The following is a 25,822-nucleotide window of genomic DNA, read 5'->3' as shown; positions in this document are numbered from 1 at the left end:
TCATTTCAGTTCTCAGTTTTATTTGATTCACATTCATTTGATGTAATTTGCAGCAATGTTCATTAGTCAAAGTCCGTAGGAAGGCTTATACAAAGACATTTAGTTTCAGCCTAATATTTTCTTGAAGGAAAATAAGTCCAAACCTATACATGAAACCATTTGACGGATCTGTAAACACAACAGTACATCAGTACACTAGAGTATAACAAAAGTGCTTAAGTTGACAAAATTGATGACAATCAAAAGGTTCCTTTCTTAGTTTTCACACTCCATCCCCTCAATTTTTTTTCTTATTTGTGGTTGTCAGTGCAGAAACAACTGACCTGGCCTAGCTGTGCTTAAAGACATGTTAAGCTAATACAAAAAGCACAGACAACAGTCGGAAAAACTGCCAGTGGAACATGCCTAACAACATTGCATAGCACAATGAATGTGTACGGAATTAGATCAAATTCATGAGTTTCTGAAGGGAAAAAGGGAAAGCTCTCCTTTTTTAATATGCTCTTCTGGTACTGGATGTACTGGACTTTGTGATGATACTGCTGCTACCGTAGCCGCCACCTGAGCTGCTTCCGTAGCCGACACCTGAGCTGCTTCCGTAGCCGCCACCTGAGCTGCTTCCGTAGCCGCCACCTGAGCTGCTTCCGTAGCCGCTTCCATAACCTGAGTTGGCACTGGACACTGTGGAGCAGATGAAAAAAAAGATGTATGTGTTATAGTTTTTTAATCAATACAGCACTGCGGTCTGTTGGTTTAAATACCCCTTATTGTCATGATGTATAAAGTATTGAACTTACCACCACTTGAGGACTGCTGCACATGGATGGTTGCAGTTGCGCCTCCGCTGGTAATTCTAATGTTGGAATAATTCAGAGTTAGTCCTTAATTCAAAGTTAAAGCTAATGGTAAAGCATAAACACATTTCTTAAAGTTTATCGCACCTGTCCTCCTCTCCTTCAAGCAGTTTCCTGTAGGTGGCGATTTCGATGTCCAGGGCCAGCTTGACGTTCATCAGCTCCTGGTATTCGCGCACCTGGCGGGCCATGTCCTGCTTGGCTCTCTGCAGAGCATCTTCCAGGTCTCTGATGCGGAGCCTGGCATCTTTCACTGCCAGCTCACCACGCTCCTCTGCCTCTGCGATCTGAGCCTCAAGGCTGGTCCTCTGTGGAAAATAATGTCACTGATTATTTAGTATCTGCAAGTCCCTTAAATTAATATCGTGCAAATTAACATGTAAATATGAATGATTAATCAATAAGAAGGTTTGGAAATATACCTGTCCCTTGACTGACTCAATCTCATTCTGAAGACGGGAGATCATTCGGTTCAGCTCAGAAATCTCTGACTTTGTTGTGCGCAGGTCGTCACCATGCTGTCCGGCAGAGGTCTGCATCTCCTCATACTGTTATGAAAAATACAAAAAGGTGTGTCAAGAGAGGGATCTAAAGCGATGAAGAGGTGCTGAAATTAATTGTAGAAACAAGATGAACTTCAACCTTGCTTTTCACTCACCTTCTGTTTGTACCAGCCCTCTGCTTCTGCTCTGCTGCGGTTGGCAATGTCCTCATACTGAGCACGCACTTCAGCCACAATAGAGTCCATGTCCAGGTTACGGCTGTTGTCCATCTCCACAACGACCGAGGTGTCCTTGATCTGGCTCTGCAGCTCATGAAGCTCCTACAGAAACAATGGTTGTTGCACAATAATTAGCTATTTTTGAAAAAAAATGTATTCGATTCTCGTCAGATTGAACTCTAATAATTACAGTATTGTAAAGAGATATTACAAATACATACAGCCTCATAGACGGCCCTGAGGAAGTTGATCTCATCCTGAAGAGCATCAGCCTTGGCTTCCAGCTCCACCTTGTTCATGTAGGCACCATCAACATCCTAAAAACAAGATAATGTAGGAACAGAAAGTGTTATAATTTGCCACTTTGTTGTTAACACCAGGATTTCAGAAGAATGTATGTATATTTGATGTATATGCACCTTCTTCAAGAGCACAAACTCGTTCTCTGCAGCTGCACGTTTGTTGATTTCATCTTCATACCTGTTGGATGGCAACATTTTAGTACATCCATTCCATTTTTACAATCTGTAATAGTTAGTGACCATGTCATACAAACACTCACTTATTCTTGAAGTCCTCAACCAGACCCTGCATGTTCCTCAGCTCTCCTTCCAGCTTGACCTTCTCATTGCCCAGTCCGTCGTGCTGTCTGCGCAGGTTGGAAATGTAAGCCTCGAACATGCTATCGATGTTGGAGCGGGTTGTGGTCTGGTCCTGCAAGAGGCTCCATTTGGTCTCCAGCATCTTGTTCTGCTGTTCCAGGAACCTGACCTATGGAGGCAGAAAAACAGGGGATATTGTCAGATGTTGTTCATAAAGCATTTTCTATAAATGCATTTGTAAATATGATCTAGTGATGAAACAAATAAAAATATCCTTTGTAATAAGAGGGATCAGTGGGAAAAGGATGTTTGATTGTGGTATCACATTCGAAGAGGCTTCACCTTTATTATACATAATTAGGTAGATAGCTACATATCAGAATTGCCACACCCTTGTCGCAACAATTGTAGAAGACATGTTAAGATTGCATATCTTTACATGAAGCAAATTGAAACCTAAAAGATGTTAAAGGGATCAGTTGTGCCTTTTAATGCGCATTGAACAGACATCTTGAATTATTCCTTCATAAAACAAAAGGTATAATACATCCTATCCACACATTTCCTGTGTATGTGGCTTTAAGAGTTTCACCTATTGTATATTTGCCTATGAGTCATCCTGCATACTCAGATGAGTTTTGAAGGCCACACAGTCGATAGGGCCATACAAGGTGTGGCAGATAAGGAAGACAAAGCAGTGGAGTATTATGGGATGAGCGCTCTTGAGTCCACTTTTTTTGTGTGTTAAGAGTCTCACTCTTCAAGAAAAATCCCCATAAAGCTTGCATGTAAATATTAACACAGACTTGTGATAGTATCATAAAAGACAAGTGAAAGTTGATTCATTGCCCTGCTCTTTGCGTTCTTGTTGCCCATAACAACCAGGTAAGAGGTGCGATGTGCAAATAACAGACTTTAGACTATGAACGGCATGGTTCAGATGGATGCATATTTTAGGTCACTGCAATATAATCCCCACCCATGTTTAGATAGTGGGAAGACACCTTAGGTAGATTATGAATGTAGTTACCAGTGTGAGACGGGGTCACAATCAGCTGCATACTTTGAGAGTTTTACAGCATTTCTAATCCCAGAAGGTGTAAATAATTAACAGATACAATACAGAGAGAAGACAGCTGTCTTACTTTGTCAGCTTTGAATTTGGCAGATTGCCTTTGCTATACTTAACAGAATAGTTTTCACTTTCTAGTTTTTTCTTTTCAATGAGATCAAATAAGCAAACAAATTGCACTCTTCAAAGCTGTTAGAAGTCAATATGGCAAACTGCTCATTGGTAGTGGACACTGAAGCCTAGAGTACATTTGACATAAGACAGTCACAAGCAGAGAACACAGGAACAAACCTTGTCGATGAAGGAGGCGAAGCGGTTGTTGAGGGTCTTGATCTGCTCCTTCTCATGGGTGCGGACAGTCTGGATGTTGGGGTCAATTGAAAGGTTCAGGGGGGTCAGCAGGCTCTGGTTGACTGTGACGGCTGTGATCGGTGCGGACATGAGGCCTCCTGCTTGGCTGGCACGAAGGCCACCATAACCGCCAGCACTAGCTGAACTGAAACCTCCACCATAACCGCCAGCACTAGCTGAATTGAAAGCTCCACCATAACCGCCAGCACTAGCTGAATTGAAAGCTCCACCATAACCGCCAGCACTAGCTGAATTGAAACCTCCACCATAACCTGAGCCAGCTGCTCCAGCACTAAAACCTGCACCTGAACCAAAACTGGATCTTTGTACAGAGTAGGAGGATGGCACAATGGACTTCCTCGAGCTGGCACCAGAGCCGGAGACTGAGTATGACTTCCTGGAAGACATCATGTTTGCAGTGTTGGAGGTTGGTTACTCTGACAAGAGGAGAACAGATGATGAGCAGTCTTCAAAGGGAGAGCCAAGTTCCTCTGAGTGTCTGACTGTGAGCTCTGCCGGCTTTTATGCCTGTACTCTGAGAGGGGGAGGATCCTTTCGGCCGCTCTAACATGGACTCTCACTTTTGCTGTCCAACCTCCCCCTCCGACACAGCCTACACGCCAATCCTGTAAAACAGGTAGGGAGGAATTTTAGAAAGATAAGGCGTGACACACCCTGCCCTGGGACAGGCTGAAAGCGAAGAGTGCGAAGTGAAGTGAATGTTATTGTGTAAGGAAAAAGAGCCTCTTTGAGTGTGTATCCCCTGTAGCCTGCTTAGTAGTCACAAGCCAGTGATTTTATTTATTACTAGGAAGAGTTTGTGGGTGATGAAGATATGGTATAAAAAGAATATGTATTACTTATATTTAAGAATACAAATATATTACTTCTCAAGCCATCCTAAGTACATTTTAATAACCAAATGAATGCCTTCAAATTGTTTCCTAGTGGATTTGTAAAATAAAGATACAACATACTGCATGATTAATATTAAGAAGTGTTTCAAATGTATTTCACCTTTGGGATGATTACATTTTCATATAAGTCATTCTCTGTCAGTTTAAGTTCTGGATGGAAAAAATAATCATTGAAAAAGGAAAGATGGGGATCTTATCTTGATCTATAAACTATGTACACACGTCACATTTTCATAATCAATGTTGAGTTAACGTTTTTACCACTGATCATACATTATTAAAACAGGCAGGGTACATTGCATATATTTTAAAAACATTCTCAAAAAAGTGCAAAAGAACTCAAAAGTGTCACTGATGTAATATCTCACATCAGTAAAACATTTAATGGGTGCAGCTCACACATTTCAGAGTTAAGAAAACACTCTCCCTGCACTCCCACACAGTGGTTGTCACATGCTTAGAGTAGTTTGTAACATTAGTTAAATGTAGCTGAACATTTAAAACATAGTATCTATTAGTGTTTTTTTCCTCAATACTGCCCATTTAAAGAGTTTTTGCCAAACCAACCTTTCACTTTCTTACATTGTACTCTTCCTTCCACTATATCTTAGAAGAATGCATTGTTCTGTTTACAACTATTACATTTCACTTTCAGTGTTCATTATGAAGTAACCTGCCCAAAGTTTGCAACACCTAATTCGCCTACAAATATCGAAATGCTTTGTACTTGTTAAGGCATGCACAAATATAATCTGGACATATAATACTAAAAATAAGCTATCTCTTAAAAGCTATTCTGAATAAAGAGTCCTTGTACTTTTAATTGCTATGTTTTACTGCGACTAATAACACCTGTGTAGTTTTATGTAAACACAATTTTGAATCCACGGTGGTATAGCTACTATTAGCCAAGTAATGATTTGTTTGTTTTATTTGTTATAATTGATGCTAAATTAAACCTCACTCTTATTTTTCTGTATATAGGCAATTAAGCAAGTAGAACCTGTAGAATCTTTGTAAATCATCTACATGAAACATGTACCAAAAACAGAAACAAACTATTACCCATATTTGTTATTTGCGGCCAAAGAAGCAACTAATGCATTTTACAGATATTAATCCTGAATTTAATTTGTCTTGAATGTCTATGCACTCCAAAAGAACAATTGTTTTGCCTCTTTACATTCAGATTTTAAACTTTCTTCTGGACATTGTAAGCCATATGCATTGATTAGTATTACTCTCGTCGACATGAGACAGTAAAGAATGGATTAATGCAAACTAAGGGCTACACTACAAGCATAAAGTATTATAAAATGTTATCAAACCAAAGGGCTTAGGCTCTGGTATGTCTCATCATATGCCAGAAAGTTACCACACAGTTTCCAGGCTTCAGGCTTACAGTGTAATGGGTTTTGTTTTGTCCCAGCAACTTTAGCAAAAACAATCTTGCACATGAATTACTGAGGTGCAAAACAAATGTATTAACTGTTTTCTCCCATAACAAGCTTTCCCATACTCAGACATATCCTGACCCGTTGGTGTCCTCTGCATCTTCGGTTTAGTGAGGCCTGCATTCTTTTTCATTCTTCCCCAACTTTTCACATGGACATGCCTTTAATTTCTACCATGGTGTGAAGAACTTGACTCAAAAGCTCCAATGTCTGCTGACCCAGAGCTATTTTGAAAAAAAAATGATGTGCTCATTTTGCCACTGACTAACTTACTTACTTACCTGAGAATTGTGTGACAGTTATTTCATCAATAACCACCCACGCACGCACATGAAGACACCCTTACTTCTCACACTGCTTTCTCGTGCTGTGCCAGATTTTAACACTAATACTCAATGCACATATTTTAGTGCCAATAAATCACAACCACAGAATGACGAGGGGTATGCAGGGTGAGGCCCCGTCAGCCGGCCCAAACAGTCTCAGTATTGAGAAGTTCAATAAACATGGATAAAGAGTGATTAGTTTTCACTGGAGCAGCACAGATGGAAATCTAGAAAAAATATAAGATGAAAAAAGGTCCGAACAGATCACAATTGTTTCTAGCTTTGTTTGTGCTTGTTTAAAAAGTAATCGGTCATTGCTGTTTTTATAAATTAGAACTCAACCCTGGTCAAGTCTGAACAACCTAAAGCAGCTCAACTTGAAATACCTCCATCGCCAAGTTAAAAGATTATGTCGCCAGATAATAGTATACATGTTTAAACAGAGTTTTTTTTATCTTTGGTAGAAAAAAGGAAAATTTGGCATCAGTAGGAAGGGCCGGCTGAGGGCAAGTTGAAGCAGTCTATGACAATGCTGCGTCCATCTGTTAGTGTGTTTGCATTATTTCTTATGGGAATGTGAATTATCTTAAAGCATTTGCCTAGCATGTACAAATACTCCAGGAAAATAACTAATTTGTCACGTCAAGATTGTGTGCATTGTAACAGACGTGTGCACAATACAAAAAGACATATAAATATTCTGAAGTGTGTACAGATTTAAAACAGACTCACTCACACACACACACACACACACACACACACACACACACACACACACACACACACACACACACACACACACACACACACACACACACACACACACACACACACACACACACACACACACATATATATACAGTATATATAAATGCCAGTATTCAAGCCTTTGATTTCACTGTGTAGTAAAAAGAAATAACAGTAGTTTCAGTAATTATTTTACTTAGAATAAAGTTGAGACGCCATTGCAGCTGGAAACCTAATATTACAGTTAAATTAATAAAGTCTGTGCCAAATGTGGCAAAATAAAACTTAATTTGAATTATTTTCCAACTCCAATAAACAAACAAACAAACCTAAGTTGCTTGGTGAAACCTACCTAGACTTTACTTGTACCTATGTGGAATATTTAAACTGGGTGTTGGCTCTAGGTTGTCCGAGGTGTAGTTTGGCTGGCCATGCTTCTTTATAATTAAGTGAATGAGTAGCCATGCAGAAAACTGGATTTGATGATTCAGGGATGCAGCAAGGCATAGCATGTACTGTTAATGAAAGACATGTTTCACCTTTGAATGGATCAGGAATTTTTGTACAACACACAAGTAGTATGTGTTTTACGACAAGGGTGTAGTCTGTCATTTAAGGCAACATTTGACATCCTGTTCCTCTTATTGTTACAGCGCAGTAACACAAGTATGATTACCTTTAGGCTTTAAGAGTTCATAGATAAAGTCAAACAGTTCAAACGTCAAATAGGTGGCATCTCAACGTAATTTGATGGGACATAATACAAATATACATTTGTGTTACATGAGGCTATAACTGCTACTGTTTGCAGCTAAATGCCTTTTTGACACACACACATACCATGTATACATCACTTCAGGGGACATTACATTGATGTACATGCATTTCCTGGAGACTTATCCTAACCTTAACCATAACCAACACATGCCTAACTCTAACTGTAACCCCTACCATTACCCTTACCCTTACCCTTACCCTTACCCTTACCCTTACCCTTACCCTTACCCTTACCCTTACCCTAACCCTAGCCCTAACCCTAAACCTAACCAAGTCTTCACCCTAAAATGAATGATTCCCCTCATGGGGACCTCCATGTTGTCCCCATAAGGGAGGCGAGTCCCCACACGTGACTGTGTAAACAGATTTAGGTCTCCACAAGTATAGTAATGCAAGGCCACACACACACACACACGCACACACACACACACACACACACACACACACACACACACACACACACACACACACACATATATTTCACCATCTAGTTCTGGCATCCTTCCACACCTACTCATAGTACAGATGGTTGCCATCCACCTTTTTTGGCAGTACATATTGCACTATTGCTAAGATAAACAGTAAATTACAGGATGTCAGAATGGGCTCTCCAGTCAACGTCAAGAAGTCTGTTTTCAGTGAATGCAGTGCACTTGATGAAGAACCTTAATTAATACAAACACAAACAGTTGGATATAGCTGTTGCCCAGCCCTCATAGCCTAGTCTGTTTATAATTCTATGCTTTTCGCTTGAAACTTGTATCGCATGCTCCTTTCTAGTTTTCCAAAGAATGTGTTGTTGTAAAAGTGGACAACACCTAACAGATTGGTTTTAATGTCGCTAATTTCTCCACACCTAAAGGTGTGAAGGTATTTACTGACTGAAATTGAACTGCACACCCGACTAATAGACTTCTGTCTCTGACTTTATTCACTGTGATGATAACTTTGTCTTTCTCTCCCCCTCTTCTCTTAACAGCTCTGGATACTAAAACCTGTTGAACAGCTTCGGCGTCCTATGTCTCCTGGGGCTAATTCACTTTTCACTTTTGTTTGTTTAAATGCAGTTGTTTGGATACCATACTTAACTAAACATGTTAATGCATTATCCACAGCTAAATCAATAGCTAAATCATATAATATCACTACATATTTCTAATCACAAGTGCATTACCGTATATACTGTAAAGTTTTATTTAAAAATTCCTGAGAGCATGAGATCTTTTGCAACACCTCTTCATATCCGATGTGCATTGTCTTTGGGTGGAGCACATTCTTGTCAAAATATCTTCATTTGGAAGAGCATATTAGGTAATTTAGCAGATAAGTATAAATATATACAATTTCTTCTTCTAATAGTTATCAGAAAACCTAAATTATAATATAAAGGGCATCACTTTTCTTTTACCTCCTAATTCTTTGTCAAGTTTCTTTTCAATTCAATGTAGGAATAGTTCAGACTTTTAGAAAAGCGTTTGTGCTTCTCCTAAATCAGTGTATTATGTATGTATGTTGGGTAAACAGGGCCAAAGCTAAACAAGTACCTACAAAAGTTTAAACTTCGAAAAATAAAACATTCTGTGTTTAGATAGATAGAATTGGAGGATGAAACCCTCTTTAATTGTCACACATCACACACAATGAAATTTCAACTCTGCATTTAACTCATCCTAGTACTAGGAGCAGTGGGCAGCTATTGTACATCGCCCGGGGAGCAATGGGGAGTGCCCGGTGCCTAGCTCAAAGGGGGTGAACTGAGACCTCTCCAAGTAACATTCAACACTCCACATTTGAAGTCTGTTCGGGGACTTGAACCTGCGACCCTTCGTCTCCTAGCTTCAGTCCAAGCCCCTACTGACTGAGCCACTGCTCCAAAGCCCTAACCCTAACTTTTTCAGATCACAGGGCTTCCTGGTCTGTATGTTTGGCCAATATGGGAGCGTGCTGGCCGCCATCGACTGTAGGAAATAGTTAAGTACCTCATTCAACCCCGCTTCAAAAATCTGAACTATTCCTTTAAGAATAAAAAATGTATAATGCAGATTGTGGCACACTTTATCCATGTTTCATTATTGCAAAGTTCAGAAAATTCAGATAACCAAAAGTCCTATCTGATATTATTGAGTATAATCAACCTTTTCATTGACCATAATGAATATTACCCAACTCACACAAAAGAGAAACTTGAAGCCTTTAGATTAGACACACAACCACACCCTATGTGTTTGTTTTGGCTTTCTCATACAGTAGAGTTGTGGGTGTGTTCATCATGAGGGAGTGTTGGTAGATTGGATTTTAATATGGACCTCACGGTTTCCCCACCTGTTAAGAGGAACACACCCTTACAACACAGCGGCCACATTTAATGCATGGAAAAGTCTTGTGGAGGCTAAGTGAAGAGAATGTGGTTTACATGCAATAAAAGATAACATTGAACAAAATCTTGAAAGTCTCTCAGAAATGTCTCAGTAACAAAGTCAGCTGCATTGCAGAGTGGTCAGTCAACTTATTTTACACAGGGTTGTAAAGTCAGCAGGTTTTTGGCATGCTAACACTTCTTCAAACACATCCACACTGTTTGCTTGAAAATCGCTTTGAGATATTACTTAACAGTTCTGGACTTTAACACCTTGCTTATAGCCCCAACCCACCACCTCACTATAATTGTGGGGAGAAGTCAGGCATGGGAACTTTGCCACACACTGCAATCTGTCTCTATGACTCATTCATCGCCAGACAGGGAAGATCATGCAAGTTGTCAAGTCGATTAGAAACCTAGCAACAAAATCAAATGCTCGCCTTGTGTGAGTGGGCATTTGACAACACCTGTTCCTGCATGAAGTCACTTAGAGTATCTCTGTTGTCTTTTTGTTCAAACAGTAATCATCACCAATTTTGGCTTGTGGGGATTACAAAATAATCTCGGTTTCACAGATGAGCTAAAGAATTATATCAAACAGCTTTCTTTGCATTGATAGAAAGAAGCTGATTTGTCGGTTTTTTTCATGCTAGTAGTGTGGCTCTATGTTTAACGATGTTGGTCTTCTAATGTCGAATTAAAACTTTGACTGTATTTTGTGTTAAGTGATGACATATTCTAACTTGAAAATTGCATTTCTGCTGTTTACCACCTCAACAAGTTCCAAGTGTTTGAGATTCTCTTTGGCATTTGGTGTCTTTTACACCTTATCTCTGTCTAACTGTCCTTCCTGGAAGGTATTCTGGTTGCCATTCGTTAAGAGGGCTGTGGCCCTGGGCAGTCACTATAACACACACAAACACGCACGCACGCACGCACGCACGCACGCACGCACGCACGCACACACACACACACACACACACACACACACACACAAACACAACTTGTCTAAGCAGGTCTGTTCTGCCTGCAGTGTACACATTCCTCGGACACAACTCACCCATTCAGTTATAGGTTCAGCACTATCACTGGCCTCATAGTGACTCAATCTTGCTTTGGTCTACACCAATCATCATTCATTATCCGTCTCAATAGAAGTGAGAAGAATTTAGTGCTGTGTCCTCTAAACATTCACAGGAACCTATAGGATCTGTATAGGCATCAAGTCGTAAAAGGGTGTGGTCACTCAGATGCTAAGTCAACACAGTCATGGGTTGAACTTGTCGTCCTCTATAGGTGTGAAACCTGTTAGTGTTGCAACTGGCCCTCCCATTCATACGATCTCAGGGAGATACAGACATTACATGATGATTTGTGACTTATTATGTCAGAATCTTTTGGTTATTTGTAAGTCTTGTACACTTTGCTTTGTGGTAGCTTTCACTGCGAAGTGTTTTCACATGTACATTAGTTACGAAGAGTTTACTTATTTCAATGTTTTCATTCAAACGGTGCAAGCTGAGAATATAGGAGTATAGGAGAAAAAAGTTAACGTGAATTTGTTTCTTCTTATCAGACTGCAATCTCTCCCTACAGTTCACTAAGAAAGAGGTGTAGTCACGTTATTGTTTTGTTCCTGCAGTGCCTAGCAACCACTGTCTTGTCATTACATACTCATTATCTCTATTGTTGCCTTTATTATGGTGGTCTGTGTGTGTGCGCGTGTGTAGGTGTGTGCGTACTTCCATGTGTATGTGTGTGTGCCTGCCATTCAATTCAACTTCATTCATGGGAGAATCCTTACAAAGTTGTGGAATAAAGCTCAAGTTCAATGATGTAAGTGATCCCATAAAAAGAAAAAGAAAAAAAAGAGAAATGCGGCCTCCAGCAGCAGACTACTTGGCACATACCTGCACACTAGCAAGTTTGAACAGGTGAAAGAACACTGTTCATCAAACCGCCCCACTCTTTTAGACTCCTAATGCTGTTTGATAGTGGGAAATTATTAACTACTTATAAAAGACACTCTAAGGAAACTACAACATTCCTTGTGGAAAACGTTCAGGTTGTGGAATTTCATTCACAGATAGTCAAAGAAAGTAGGAAGGAACATTTTGATAACTTCAAATGTAACCAATGAAACGGCAGAAAGTAAAGAGAAATGACAGTAGCATTTTTTATAAAAACAGACAGGGGGTTTATCCATGATAGAATATTCTAATAACCAACTGGAATCTGCTTAAAGTTTCTCCCCAAAAAAATAATTTACTCTTTTTGTAAGACAAGGATTTGTTAAGGTAGGCGTGGACAGCCTTGCAAGCATTTCCTTAAAGGGTATGATGTGGATAGTTGGTCTAAAAATCAAGACCCTAAGTATAAAAGACAAAATAATGAGTCATGCTTAAAATATATTGCGGAGAAACCATCAGTATGAACCTTGTTTAAATTAATTATTGTGTTCCCTGTTTTTTCATTGAATTATTTTCTATTTGTCTCACACTTTTAAGTTTCCTTTTGAAAATGTATTATAGCCCCAAATCACAAGAAATGCCTCAAAGGGCTGTACAAAGCAAACAAAAGCAAAGACAAAAACAAAATACAAACGTCATAGCATAATAATTATAAAAACATTGTACAACTTTATATCACAAGAAATGCCTCAAAGGGCTGTACAAAGCAAACAAAAGCAAAGACAAAAACAAAATACAAACGTCATAGCATAATAATTATAAAAACATTGTACAACTTTATACCTCAACATTAGTATTGCCATGGGATAAAAGCAAATGATTGAAGTGATGGTAATGATGAGCCGAAACTAGGTGATGGAAGCTTTGTCGTGGTAAGTCCTTAACACCCAGTGAACGTGAGTTACCACTGATGATGATTCCATTTCTCAGTCACACCACACTTTGGGTTTTTGTCCTTTTAACACAGCTTTTGCTGATAGATGACATTTCGAACATTATACATGCATCCTGCTGCATGCAGAACTTCAACCAAGTTTAAAATATACATTATCACTAAGAAGAAGCATTTTCACAACAGTAAAACAAAATGGAAATATTGGAGGAATTAGGAAGAAATACAGATTATCTTTTTTTTTTAACAAAAACTTTGACATCATAAGTCATTTTTAGGACAGAACAAAAAGGGTTTTACATTTTTGGCCCTGCTGTTTCCAGATATGTGATGTAATATTATCTATTATCTAACAATTTCTGTTTAACATACTGAGACTTGTAACTGAAAGTATGCCCTAGGGTTGGATATCTATCATTGAGAACTACAGGGAGGGACAGCTTACTTCTGGCAGATCATAACTAATAAACTAAGTTATTTTAACGATGTATCTATATAGTTAAAAACAGACTGGGGTAGAGTTATAGAGACATAAATCCAAAAATGTCCCCTTTGAGAGATACCCTGCAGGGGCTGACCTGTCATTCAGTCTCACATGAAGATGAAATATGATGTTCTCTATAAACTAGTGAGCTTCGCTGACAGACAGGTCATAGAAAGCCAACAAGAGACGTTTAGAATGGTTGAGAGGGCTGCAGCAGTGAACCTGTGAAAAACACACCTTGAAAGTTTGACCTTGAGACCTAAATATGTTTATTTATTAACAATTGTTTAATTGCCATGTTGAAATTTACAAGGTACAGTGTACACGCCTTAAACATTATCAGCACCAACTAGTACTCTTGTACATGACCCCAGGTTTTCAGTTGGTCAACTAGTTTGTAGTAATTTGGTTTTACACAAATTAAATGGAGCCTGCAACCATTTCAGCCAGACAGCTCAAGTTTCAATCCACACGTGACATTATCCATGCACCATTAGAATCTTTTATTAACAATCTATTCTAACATTTGTTGCTGCTGAATCTTCGTTCAGTTGGAATCTCCTCATCCGATGTTGCTGCTGTTTTTTTTATCAGCTTTAATCAGCCCCACCATCACTCCTGCATCCACCTGCATGACCTGACATTTACTATAATGCTTTGCTGTTTTCACATAAATTATACAATCCTTTAAAAATGGATTGACTGGATTTAATAAGGTATATGCACCAAAGTATTAGCTAAGCAATGAAGGACTTGACACAGAGCCTCTCTGCTGCACAGGGCCAGGATTCACAAACAAGGAAGGACCTGCCTTACCTGATATGGTACTTGAAACTATTTCATGACATGTTACTTTAATTGTTTTATATGATACTGGATGTTTTTTTGTGTGTGGTTACTGGGTGCAATCTTTGACCTTTTAGTATTTGATTCTTGTATTTATTATCTTTTTTTTCATTCAGCAAATAGGTAGGATCGTAAGCCACTCTAACTTGCAGCTTGTTACCTGTTTGGAGTTAAGCAACATTGCAAAGAGCAAAATGGAAAAACAATCGTGTTTAAAAACGTTTTTTAAGATAATTAAATAAAGGCAAGATTGATGAACGTGATTGATGAAGAAAGCACGGCATGCCAGATAAGAGTTGTGCAATGTGTTTCATTTTGACGGTCATTCTGCAGGGATCCATGTTTGCATGACATACACATTTGTAAGTAAATACAGTTCTACATACATTGTTTTACCTTATTTGAGTTGCACTTTACCTTTCACATGCTATTGTACTGTGAATTTGATCTAATCATAGCTAAACAAAGTCGTTATTTTACTCGTGGAACTGGACAATTGTCCGTCCTTCAAAAGATTCTTAATTGTATTGCTTTTAAAAATAGAATTGCCCTGCAGCTTGACTTAAAACATCTGACTTCTTCAGGAAGCAATGTTTATGGTTGTTGTTTTGCTTTGAAGGGGCACACCTTAACCAGGCATCCATAACATGAAATGTTCCTCCTTTCTACAGAATCCTCTATCTATCAACAGTCTCCACCCCGAGCCTGCAGAGGAATTCAGACCTGTTACTCCAGCTGATCTTTTTTAACTTGTCAGCCTGTCAGTTCTTTTTATATCATGTCCTGTACAGACAAATCCCGAATGAATAAAATCAACGTGAGCATTAAAGAGAATTACATTTGATAGTTTACACGAGTAAATTGCATAAACCCTGGAGAGAGATCAAACATGAATGATTTAATGTCAATAGTTAGTCATTATGTTTCTTTGGCATTGGACAGACAAAACCTGTACAGACAAAACTGTACAGACAAAAACTCAATCAACGTGAGCATTAAATGAATTGCCACTGCTGTAGATTTAGTGTTCAGACAATTAAATGTGATAGTTTACACGAGTAAATTGCCTAAACCCTGGAGAGAGATCGAACATTAATGTCAATAGTTAGTCATTATGTTTCTTTGTCATTGTGCACAATAGGCAACAGGAAGCCATGCCAGAGTTTGTTTTAGACATTTTAATGTCTTGTTGAGACATAAGTGTTTCTTTGATGTGCTTCTGCAACAAATCAATGCCAACTGCGGAGCTCAGTAGTCATACACTGCACTCTATGTTTGTCGTTGTTGGTCCTGCTCCAAACACAGTCAAAATAATGTTCCCAAAAGAGCCATATAAAGTTATTATTTTCAAAGACCACTATTATTACTGTATCGTTTGAGTTCTCATATAAGTCTACAATAAAGACAAAAGACTCAATTTGAGTGCAGTGTTGCAACATTTGCCTGCAGGCAGTTGGATGGTGAAGCGAGAAAAAATTCATTTGATTTTATTTTCTCAGTGATGTGTGGACGTGTGTATTTTAGATTCGAACTGAAGTGCATACACATACTGTTTAGATGACATTAAACAATGGGGAAACTGAAACCGACACTGCATGCTGTTAACTCCAGATTAGGTTTAGGAATGTACGCTGTCAATCACAGTAACGTAACCAAGTTTCTTTCAATGTTCTCGCTTGACTCACTGTAGCCTCGCCCCATACCTCAAACTGAGATATCTAGAAAGTCTATTGTACTTTGTTTTAGAGTATACATGTTAGGTTTTCCAAATCTGTACTTGGCACACTGAAAAATATGTTATGGACAGGTGTAGATTTGGAAAGGCTGCAACAGAAAGCATAAAGGGGGGCCAGGTTCAGTTACGTAAACATAGTTTGTGCCTGCTCGAACAAGAACAGTGCATTCATTCAGCAGCAGAAAGCAGAAGGCTGCATCATCTGCAGAGTAGTAGACAACTGTTATTGAATACATACATGTTGAAATGTTTTCAATGACTAATGCATGAATTAAGTTAAATGAATAAAAATAAGATGATGGATCCTGCAACTAGGATCAGCAGAAACACAGGCGGCTGCAGCAGCATAGATGTGTGTGTGTGTGTGTGTGTGTGTGTGTGTGTGTGTGTGTGTGTGTGTGTGTGTGTGTGTGTGCGTGCGTGCGTGCGTGCGTGCGTGCGTGCGTGCGTGCGTGCGTGCGTGCGTGCGTGCGTGTGTGTGTGTGTGTGTGTGTGTGTGTGTGTGTGTGTGTGTGTGTGTTACACAACAGAACATAATGTGTGTTTAGAGGCTGTCAGAGAAGATTCCTCTGCACTGCAAACAATAGGAGCGGTTTCCTCAATCACTAAAATGGTTTGATAAGACATAGTAAGAGGTGATGCGTGACTAAACCAGTTACATGTGAACAGTAAAATAACATTCCCAACACATATGCCAAAAAATGCCTAGCAACTCAGGGACCTTCACAAATATGATATTTGATTACTGATTATCATTACTGTGATAAGATCTGTGGACTCATTGCAACTATGCATGTGATAACATCCAACCAAAACAATATCACCATGAAGGTGTGTGCTCTGTTCATCCGTGATGATGATTGTTTAAATGGGATTTTGCGTATTGACACCATTCCGCCAAAAGAGATTTCAAACAATGACTGCCAGGTACTTTTTGTACCATCTACTACTGTACTTTTGCAACCTTACTGTATAAATGTACTTCCCAGGTAAAAGAGAGAAATTATCGAATATTATGAATATGCAGTGTAAAATCAGGGCTCAGAGGCTGCAGCTTCAAAGGAGCTGCTGCAAGGGAAAATAAGAGAAACAACCACATACAATAAAGAAATGCATCATAAAATAAAGAAACACACACCACACTTTCAGAAAACAATAGACAGAAAAGGAATGCCGCAAATCCCACAGAAGCCAATGTAAAACAACAGAAGCGAACACGCCCTGACACACCCGGTATTTGTTGCCGTGGCTTGTGGCTCATGAAGTTGCTGAGGTCAACACCGTTTTAACATTCTGATTGCATAACATTATTATATATCATGTCAGATATTTCCTGCAAGAGTGTTAATCTTGCGTCTTTTGGTGATGACTGGTCTATCATTCAATAGTAACACATAATATCTGAATGAGGACATATACATTCAAACAAAACTTGCAATGTTAGCCTATTTCATTTAAGTCAATGTACTGGTTTGTAACTCATTAACATTGTGCTTGGTGCGACAGCTTCTCTATATTTCGATCGTTTTTTATGATGTGATATTGTTTTACAAGTCCTTCTTCCAGCTCTGATGCAAACGTATTTTCAAACCCCCTAAATAAAGGCAAAGTCAATGTAAACTACCAAAGCTTTTCATACACTGTGATATAATGTTTATACAGTTAACTAACAAGCCTTGAAACCTGAAACTGATCCAGTCAGCCCCAGTGTGTCGGCAGCAGCAACTGTTTTTTTGTGTGTGTGCAATGAACGGTGGGTGGTACTGTGGGATTTTGATAGTTCTCCTAAAACTTCAAGTTGTAGAGCCTTGGGTGTGGCACCCCCACCCACAATTCCTGTTCAAACCTGTTGCTCTTTAAAGTGTTTACAGTAAATCACCTGTAACTTCAGTACACTCACAGGCATATTAGATTTAACGTTTTATTTCCCGATACAACTGTTGGCATGTTTCGATCAGACTGGTTGGATTGGTTTTGTTTTGTGAACTTTGCATGTATAATTATATTTGTTTTACAGTAAGGGATTAGAAGTGTTTGGACCATGACATTTGCTGACATTTTATAATCATGAATGACCTTATACTTTCTTTTGTTGAAAAGAAACCCTGCAATTAGCGTGTCCCCGGTCTTAGACAGACTGGGACTTGTCAGAGAAATGTTTAAATTATCATGTAAGTTAGAGTTTCTCTAAGGCCTTTTAAAGTTCACCATGTGTGTGTGGGTGGTTGGGTGTGTGTGTGTGTGTGTGTGTGTGTGTGTGTGTGTGTGTGTGTGTGTGTGTGTGTGTGTGTGTGTGTGTGTGTGTGTGTGTGTGTGTGTGTGTGTGTGTGTGTGTGTGTGTGTGTGTGTGTGTGTGTGTTCATTTCATTTCAAACCTTTATTTAATCAGATTGGTCCCTTGAGATCATAGATGTCTTTTTCAAGGGAGACCTGCAGCATATGGGTTCCACATGAAACACAAAACAATAAATGACATCATACATTATATTTACAGGCAAAATGTACATAGTTATAGACATTTACAAGTGCCCATCGTATCAACGAACATTTTATTTAGCCTAGCTTTAAAAAAAAATGCAGAGGAATGAAATTGCTCAGTTTCAATTATTGCTGAAGATTGTTCCAAGCAAGTGGAGCTGCGCACATAAAAGCTGTCTTACCTAAGACAGTCCTTGCTCTTGGCACATCTAACAATAGTACATCATGCGATCTCAGACAATAGCTGCTTGCAACTCATGTGTTATCAGAGAGCAGATATAATACGGGAGTTTACCCAACAAAGCTTTATAAATAAACGTGTACCAATGACTGAGCCTCTTTGCAGTAAGTGATGGCAAACCTGCCTTGGCATACAGGGTGCAGTGATGTGTAAGTGCTTTACAATTTGTGACAAATCTCATTGCACTATAGGCGGCATCTAACTTGTTCAGGCAATAGTGTGTGTGTGTGTGTGTGTGTGTGTGTGTGTGTGTGTGTGTGTGTGTGTGTGTGTGTGTGTGTGTGTGTGTGTGTGTGTGTGTGTGTGTGTGTGTGTGTGTGTGTGTGTGTGTGTCCATGTGTGCGTTCATGTGTGTGTTCATGTGTGTATTTAATAAGATTAAAAATGTCCACACACAGGTCTTTTATTGTGTGCATAATATCTTTTTCATGTTCCTATCTTTTTTAGCCTTGTTCTTAATGGTTGGCAGATGAAGTATTTCTCAAAAGTGCAATTACATAAACTTACTAGGAAACGTAGAAACCATAGTAACACAACAGTACACCATGTAAACTAATGTTTGAAGAAGGTTTATTGTCGAGCAAACAGACAGGACATGATGTGTCGCCAGGGGTAACGCACATAAATTGTTTTTGAGAAGATGGAAGACTTTGTTCACATATATTCATGTTACAGCAGGTACAGAATAAGGTCCATGCAGCAGTATACTCGAGGTGGCATCAGTGCTTCGAGTTACTCGGACCCCAAGAGCAACAGAAGAAAAAAGATACAACAGTGCCACCTGCTGGTTAAACACATGTGGTGCAAGGATCACTGACCAGAGGCAGTTTACAGTAATGTATTAAGACTTTTCAGATACCTGAACAAAGACTCATCCTTTAGCATCTTTACATGAAATGTATAACAGTTGTTTTTACACCTCTTACAGAAGAAACATTGTTTTGTGAAGGCACTTTGGTGGGAAAAATTCGAGACCTGGATAATAAAGCAGAGTTGGTGTGCTTTTTATTCACCTCCAAGGCCGATATCATCAATCATAAATCAGATAAAACAGGAACAAATGATCATTCCTCAGCCACAGCTTCAGCCTCCACCTGCTCCTCCTTTTCCTCCTGCTCCACCTCCGCCTCCTCGTTATTCTCCTCGACAGCTGGCGCCTCGACTGCTACCTCCTCTTGCTCCTCCTCTTGCTCCTCCACCTGCTCCTCCACCTGCTCCTCCACCTGCTCCTCTACCTGCTCCTCCACCTGCTCCTCCACCTGCTCCTCTACCTGCTCCTCCACCTGCTCCTCCACCTGCTCCTCCTCCTTCTTCTCCTCCTTCTTCTCCTCCTTCTTCTCCTCCTTCTTCTCCTCCATCTTCTCCTCCATCTTCTCCTCGGTCTTGATCCTCACTGTTTCTGTCTTGGTGACTGTGGTGCTCTTTACTGTTGCTCCTTCAAGGGCAGCAATAGAACCGATGCTTGCCTTGACTCCACTTCCACCGAAGGAGCAGCTGGCGTAGGACGGGGTTCGGGAGCTCTCCAGGCCGTAGGCATTGTATTTCATTGCTGCACATGTAAAAAATAAACATTGAAAGACAGTACTGGGAAAAAAGGTCCATTATGATCTGAATATCTTTCCGTATCAGCAAAGACTTCGGTTACCATTAGTTCTCCTTCTTAGAGATTTAAAAAGTACATGTGGGCCTAAAAAGTCAGTTGAAATGCATTTGATTTGAGTCTACTCCAATTAACATGGGGTAAACAGCACATGCATTTATTGACACGGTTTGTCAAAGTATTTAACACAAGTGCAGACATAGAAGCAATATTTTAGGTGGAATTAAGTTATCTGTGATTGAAATGTGCAAAAATCTCAAAAGGGAAGAGTGCTGTCCAACATATAACCTATGGTGGCATCATGAAGTCATGCCATTTTTAATTAATAGTTTAAACTGTCAATCAAAAGTTAAACAGTTAAACCAAAGTAGAACATGAACTTACAAGTCTGCTTGGTTATATTGGTCTTGATTCCAGTAGTTAACCTGTAGAGTAAACATAACAAGACAGGAGCAAGCAGAACACAACGTTATCGACACAATAATAATGATGTTAAAAATATATTTCTCAGCAGCTCCACAGGAGGGTGCTGTCAAAGCAACACCTTACCTGTACTCCTCTCCTTCCAGCAGCTTCCTGTAGGTGGCGATCTCAATGTCCAGTGCCAGCTTCACGTTCATCAGTTCCTGGTACTGGCGCACTTGAAGGGCCATGTCCTGCTTGGCTCTCTGGAGCGCTTCCTGCAGGTCTCTGATGCGAAGTCTAGCGTCTTTTACTGCAATCTCACCACGCTCCTCAGCCTCTGCGATCTGAGATTCCAAATTGTTTCGCTAAGAGTAGAGAATGAAAAGCAAAGAGTGATGTGAGATCCTGTTGTCTTTTTAAGGCCAGATGCTTCTACCACTTTTTAATTATTGCTGAAGTTAGGAGGTTTTTTAATCAGTTAAAATCAAAGAATAATAGAATCAGAATCAGAATCCCTTTATTAGTCCCACAGAGGGGACATTTGTAGAGTTACAGCAGGAAAGAGCCACAGACAGCTTAGTGTTGCATATCTTAAATGCGTTAAAAAAGTACTAAGTTATAATATAATAAACAAACAACACAACAATATGATAAAAAAAGTACTAAGTTATAATATAATAAACAATATGCTAAAAAAAGATAAAAACAAAAAAAGTTACATCATTTTCAAAAATACAGATCAAAAACAAATCAAATCTACAAATCAAATCCCAGTTCTTAGGATTTAGCAGCCCGGTATATATTACAGTTATTAAAGATGGCATATATAAAGTATATATTGCACATAAAGCACATATTGCTCATAGTTTGACGGTATTTAACAGCAGCAAGTTACACAATCTACAAAATACAAGATACATACCTTGTATGTATCTTACAAATGTAATGTAATTTCTCACCTGTGTTTTAACCATTTCAATTTCAGACTGGAGCCTCATTATCCTGCGGTTCATGTCAGCTATATCAGCCTTGGTGGTCTTCAGGTCTTCACCATAACTTCCTGCTGACTGCTGCATCTCTGTATACTAAACACACAGAAAAGTTGTATGGGAGAATGAAAAAGCAACGTGATTATCAAAGTGTAGCTGATGTTTGTTGCTAGCCACATGGTTTGACATGCTTTTATTTGACATAAATAACAAGGATCATACCTTAGACTGGTACCATGACTCTGCCTCGGCTCTGCTACGGTTGGCAATGTCTTCATACTGAGCACGCACTTCAGCCACAATGGAGTCCATGTCCAGGTTACGGCTGTTGTCCATCTCCACCACAACAGATGTGTCCTTGATCTGGCCCTGCAGCTCACTGAGTTCCTGTGTGGATCATATATTAACAAATCATTTTGCAAATGCTCTTTTTTAGATGTTGAATCTATTATTCATTTGTGTGCCACTGGAAAGGGAAACAAGGTTCGTACTGCATCGTAGATCTGCCTCAGGAACTCAATCTCATCAGATAGCCCTTCCAGTTTGGCTTCCAGCTCCACTTTCGTCATGAAGGCTGCGTCAGTGTCCTGCACAGCAAAGTCAAATATAGAGATTGTTCATTGTTGCATGCTGCCCTGGCCCTGAGGTACAATGGCCATTGTGTGGCCATTTAGCTCGAAGGCTTGTTATGGTTGAATTATGGCATAATATGAAAAATAAGAAAAGACAGACCTTCTTTATGAGGACAAAGTTGTTTTCACACTCATTGCGCTTGTTGATCTCATCTTCATACCTTGAAAGGAAAGATTACTCCTTAAATGTATAGTGCAGTGGTCATGCAATCAACTGTTAAAATATATGTTTATTATAGTTTATTTAAGGAGTTCCACTGATGGTTGAAACATTATGCTCCACTCACTTGTTTTTGTAGTCATCAACCATGCCCATCATCTGATGCAGGTCAGACTCAAGCTTGACTTTCTCGTGACCCAAGTTGTCCAGCTGTCTGCGCAAGTTGGCGATGTAGGCTTCGAACATGGAGTCAACATTGGAGCGAGATGTCGTCTGTTCCTGCACAAGTTTCCATTTGGTCTCAAGCATTTTGTTCTGCTGTTCCAGGAAGCGGACCTGCAGACAGAAAAGGTAAGTGAGTGATTGATGAATAGAAAACAGGAAAAACACAGTTCTGTAGATATGGGTCACACGGAAAGGAATTGAATGGATTGATTGTGAAAGGATGGGACGATACTGCACTTCTTTTTTACAAAACAAAAACTTAAATGTATGAGGAGGTTGGTCTATGACAAATATTTACTGAAAAAAGATGCATGTATGCATTACTCAAACAACATGAATGGCTTCACTTTGTTTCCTAATGGACAAAGAACTGCATGATGATTGACAGCAAGAAAATGAGTAGCTCCTCCCACATCTAACACACTCTAAATGTCAAATCAATTACTCCCATAGTATATTGCTCACTCATAGTGCCACTTTTCAACACAAAGAGGCACTGTTTCCCAGTTCCCCCTTTGCAACTTCTCTAAGGAGCGTCCTGACCCTGGGTGGGGTCCTGCTACCACTCTGCAAACACGATGTGACACGCAGCAATACCTGAGTGTGTACAATATCATGATGGTATGCAAGCTTTGTTTTCCAATCTGAGGAATTAGTCTCACGGTTATCTATTTCACTTCTGTCATACTTTGCGGTACCTCATTAAACATGAGTGTTGCAATGTTCGATAACTAAAGAATCGGATTAATCTCAGGTGGAGGAGTCAGGCTTCGGTTTCTGCACTGTATTTAACAGTGGGTGCTTAACAATGATTGATACTACTAACAAAAAAAGTAAATTATTGCTTTTCATAAAGCCTCATAAAGTGGGTTTCGTTCAGATAACTGTTATTTGTCTACTCCACTCAGTATTTAACAAGCTTCCCATGCAAAGCTGGCCTAGCCCATGACACGCCCACTTTTGTACTGTAGGTTTTATGTACATGCTGTTATTATTCAGCAAGCTTTATTTGATTAATAAGATTTTGCAGCTTGGACTTTATCTCTTTTCAGGATATTGCTCACATTTGGATGCACCCCCTTCAAGAAAAATGTGTTCGTCTCTTCGAGCTCTGTATCCAGGTTGATTCTCTTATCTGAGCTCTATGATCTCACTCCAGAGTGAAAACATGGGAGGGAGCCAAAGCATTACTCAAAAAACTGTGAAGTTTCCTTCACAGTACCACTCTACATGGCTTTTAGATGACTGCATATTGCTATATATACACTTTTGACTCAAGGATGATCTACATGGTGAATTTAGACTTATTTCACCTTGAGCTATTCTGGCTTTCAATACAGTAATTTCCTCTAAGGTTCCTGAAGTTATATTTTCACTCTGTGAGGAATTGTATAGATCTAACAGTCATAGGAACCGACAGTTTATCCTCAAGAAAAAGTATTTTGTGGACCCACAGAAAGTTTTTTTCTTTTTACTATTTAACTAACATGTATGAATTTTGAAGATGTCCCTTTAAGTTGACTGACCTTGTCGATAAAGGAAGCAAAGCGGTTGTTGAGTGTCTTGATCTGCTCCTTCTCCTGGGTGCGGACCACCTGGATGTTGGGGTCAATCTCCAGGTTCAGGGGGGTCAGCAGGCTCTTGTTCACAGTCACCGCTGTGATGGGGGCCCCCATGTCATGGGCCATGCCACCTCCCATACCTCCACCATAGCCCACATAGCCAGACTCCACTCCACCTCCTCTTTGTCCAGAACCCCCGGCAATATACCCACCACCCATGTTATACCCCCCGCCACCTACAGCAGCACCACAGCTGCCAACTCCCCCATAAGAGCTGCGGACATTGAGGCTCTGCCTGCCACTGCCACTGCCTACACCCCCGTAGCCGGAGAAGGAGCGGCTGCTGAAGCCCTGGGATGGGCCCCTGGAGGAGGACACGGTGGAGTAGGTGGTGCTCTTCATAGCTCTGATAGACATGATATCAGATGGAGTTTGTAGCAATGAAGTGGTGTGAGGGGAGAAGAGAGCGAGGCAGATAGACCCTCCCTGGTCTCCGATGCTATTTATCAGGGCAGGGGAGGGGCCCTGCAGAGATCTGATTGGATGCCGCCCGCAGCAGGGGAGTGAAGGATGAGGGAATGTCAGGGAAGAAAATCACATTGTGTTACACATAATTTACTTCTGGAGGGAGCACAAGAATTACATAATAGTCCCCGTGCCAGTTTAAAGTGCTGCAGAAACAGTGGTACAACTTCTACTTCAAAAGGCATTTTCCAAACTTTAAATGTTACATTGCTTTTACATCATAATAACAAACATGCAAAGCCTATTTTGCATCAGTAAAATTAAACTTCAAATATATTGTACCTCTTGTATCGTCTGCACTCTTTCACAAACACAAACAGACAAACCGACAAACACACACACACACACACACACACATACACACACACACACACACACACACACACACTCTTGTGAAACCAGATTATAAAATCAAACCTTGAGTATAATGAACAGCGCATCATTTTATGACCTCGTCTTCTACTTTAAAACGGTCCTCATAGAGGTGGCATATTGCAAAGCAAATTGTTGGTGTCCAGTGTGATGTCCTTCATTTGTTTGTATGCTGTGTCACTGTATGTCTCATAATTGTGGAAAAAACAAATGTACCCCCTTAATATGTTCCATTATCTATACATGCGCTCTATATGTTCTTCAGCAGGCATGTTGGAACACATCCAAGAAAAGGGATCAGTACAGAAAAAAAAGGAAAGTTCACATAGACAGGTTGCACCTTCTTCAATGTCACAAGTAAAATCCTGTGTTTGAAGCGTGAAAAATTACACAATTATAAAATAACCGAAGGCATTGAACACACACACCCACACCCACAAACACATGCACGCACACACATATTGATGAACATTCCTCCCATATCAGCCAGGCAAAGAGCAAATAGAGATTGTCTTTTTATTTTATT

General features: G+C 39.8%; 2 protein-coding genes across 2 annotated transcripts; both read right to left on the bottom strand.

Moving 5' to 3' along the window:
• On the bottom strand, positions 1-4,108 carry LOC307039354 (keratin, type II cytoskeletal 8-like). Its single transcript, XM_079681330.1, has 9 exons — positions 3,541-4,108; positions 2,138-2,346; positions 1,995-2,055; positions 1,797-1,892; positions 1,513-1,677; positions 1,277-1,402; positions 942-1,162; positions 798-853; positions 1-681 (listed from the first exon to the last, which is right to left on the bottom strand). Exons 1-9 carry the CDS (start codon positions 4,009-4,011, stop codon positions 494-496), a joined length of 1,593 nt encoding a protein of 530 aa, XP_079537456.1. The 5' UTR covers positions 4,012-4,108; the 3' UTR covers positions 1-493.
• A 15,271-nt stretch (positions 4,109-19,379) lies between these two features.
• LOC307039350 (keratin, type II cytoskeletal 8-like) lies at positions 19,380-24,886 on the bottom strand. The gene is made up of 9 exons (XM_079681321.1): positions 24,364-24,886; positions 22,740-22,948; positions 22,553-22,613; positions 22,312-22,407; positions 22,043-22,207; positions 21,791-21,916; positions 20,976-21,196; positions 20,811-20,851; positions 19,380-20,375 (listed from the first exon to the last, which is right to left on the bottom strand). Exons 1-9 carry the CDS (start codon positions 24,814-24,816, stop codon positions 19,891-19,893), a joined length of 1,857 nt encoding a protein of 618 aa, XP_079537447.1. The 5' UTR covers positions 24,817-24,886; the 3' UTR covers positions 19,380-19,890.
• Positions 24,887-25,822: the final 936 nt, after the last annotated feature.

The sequence above is a fragment of the Notothenia rossii genome (assembly GCF_949606895.1).
Source record: "Notothenia rossii genome assembly, chromosome: 5".
In the NCBI taxonomy this organism is placed as follows: Eukaryota; Metazoa; Chordata; class Actinopteri; order Perciformes; family Nototheniidae; genus Notothenia; species Notothenia rossii.
The sequence above is the reverse complement of the archived record's forward strand: the minus strand, read 5'-3'. Positions and strand labels throughout refer to the sequence as shown.

Excerpts from the sequence above, each read along its gene's own strand:
- LOC307039354 (XM_079681330.1), bottom strand. The coding sequence starts at position 4,011 with ATGATGTCTTCCAGGAAGTCATACTCAGTCTCCGGCTCTGGTGCCAGC. Across the intron at positions 2,056-2,137 it reads GTTGAGGACTTCAAGAATAA|GTATGAAGATGAAATCAACA; the intron begins GTGAGTGTTTGT and ends GCCATCCAACAG. Across the intron at positions 1,163-1,276 it reads TTGAGTCAGTCAAGGGACAG|AGGACCAGCCTTGAGGCTCA; the intron begins GTATATTTCCAA and ends TATTTTCCACAG.
- LOC307039350 (XM_079681321.1), bottom strand. The coding sequence starts at position 24,816 with ATGTCTATCAGAGCTATGAAGAGCACCACCTACTCCACCGTGTCCTCC. Across the intron at positions 22,614-22,739 it reads GTTGATGACTACAAAAACAA|GTATGAAGATGAGATCAACA; the intron begins GTGAGTGGAGCA and ends TTTCCTTTCAAG. Across the intron at positions 20,376-20,810 it reads CAATATAACCAAGCAGACTT|CAATGAAATACAATGCCTAC; the intron begins GTAAGTTCATGT and ends TTACATGTGCAG.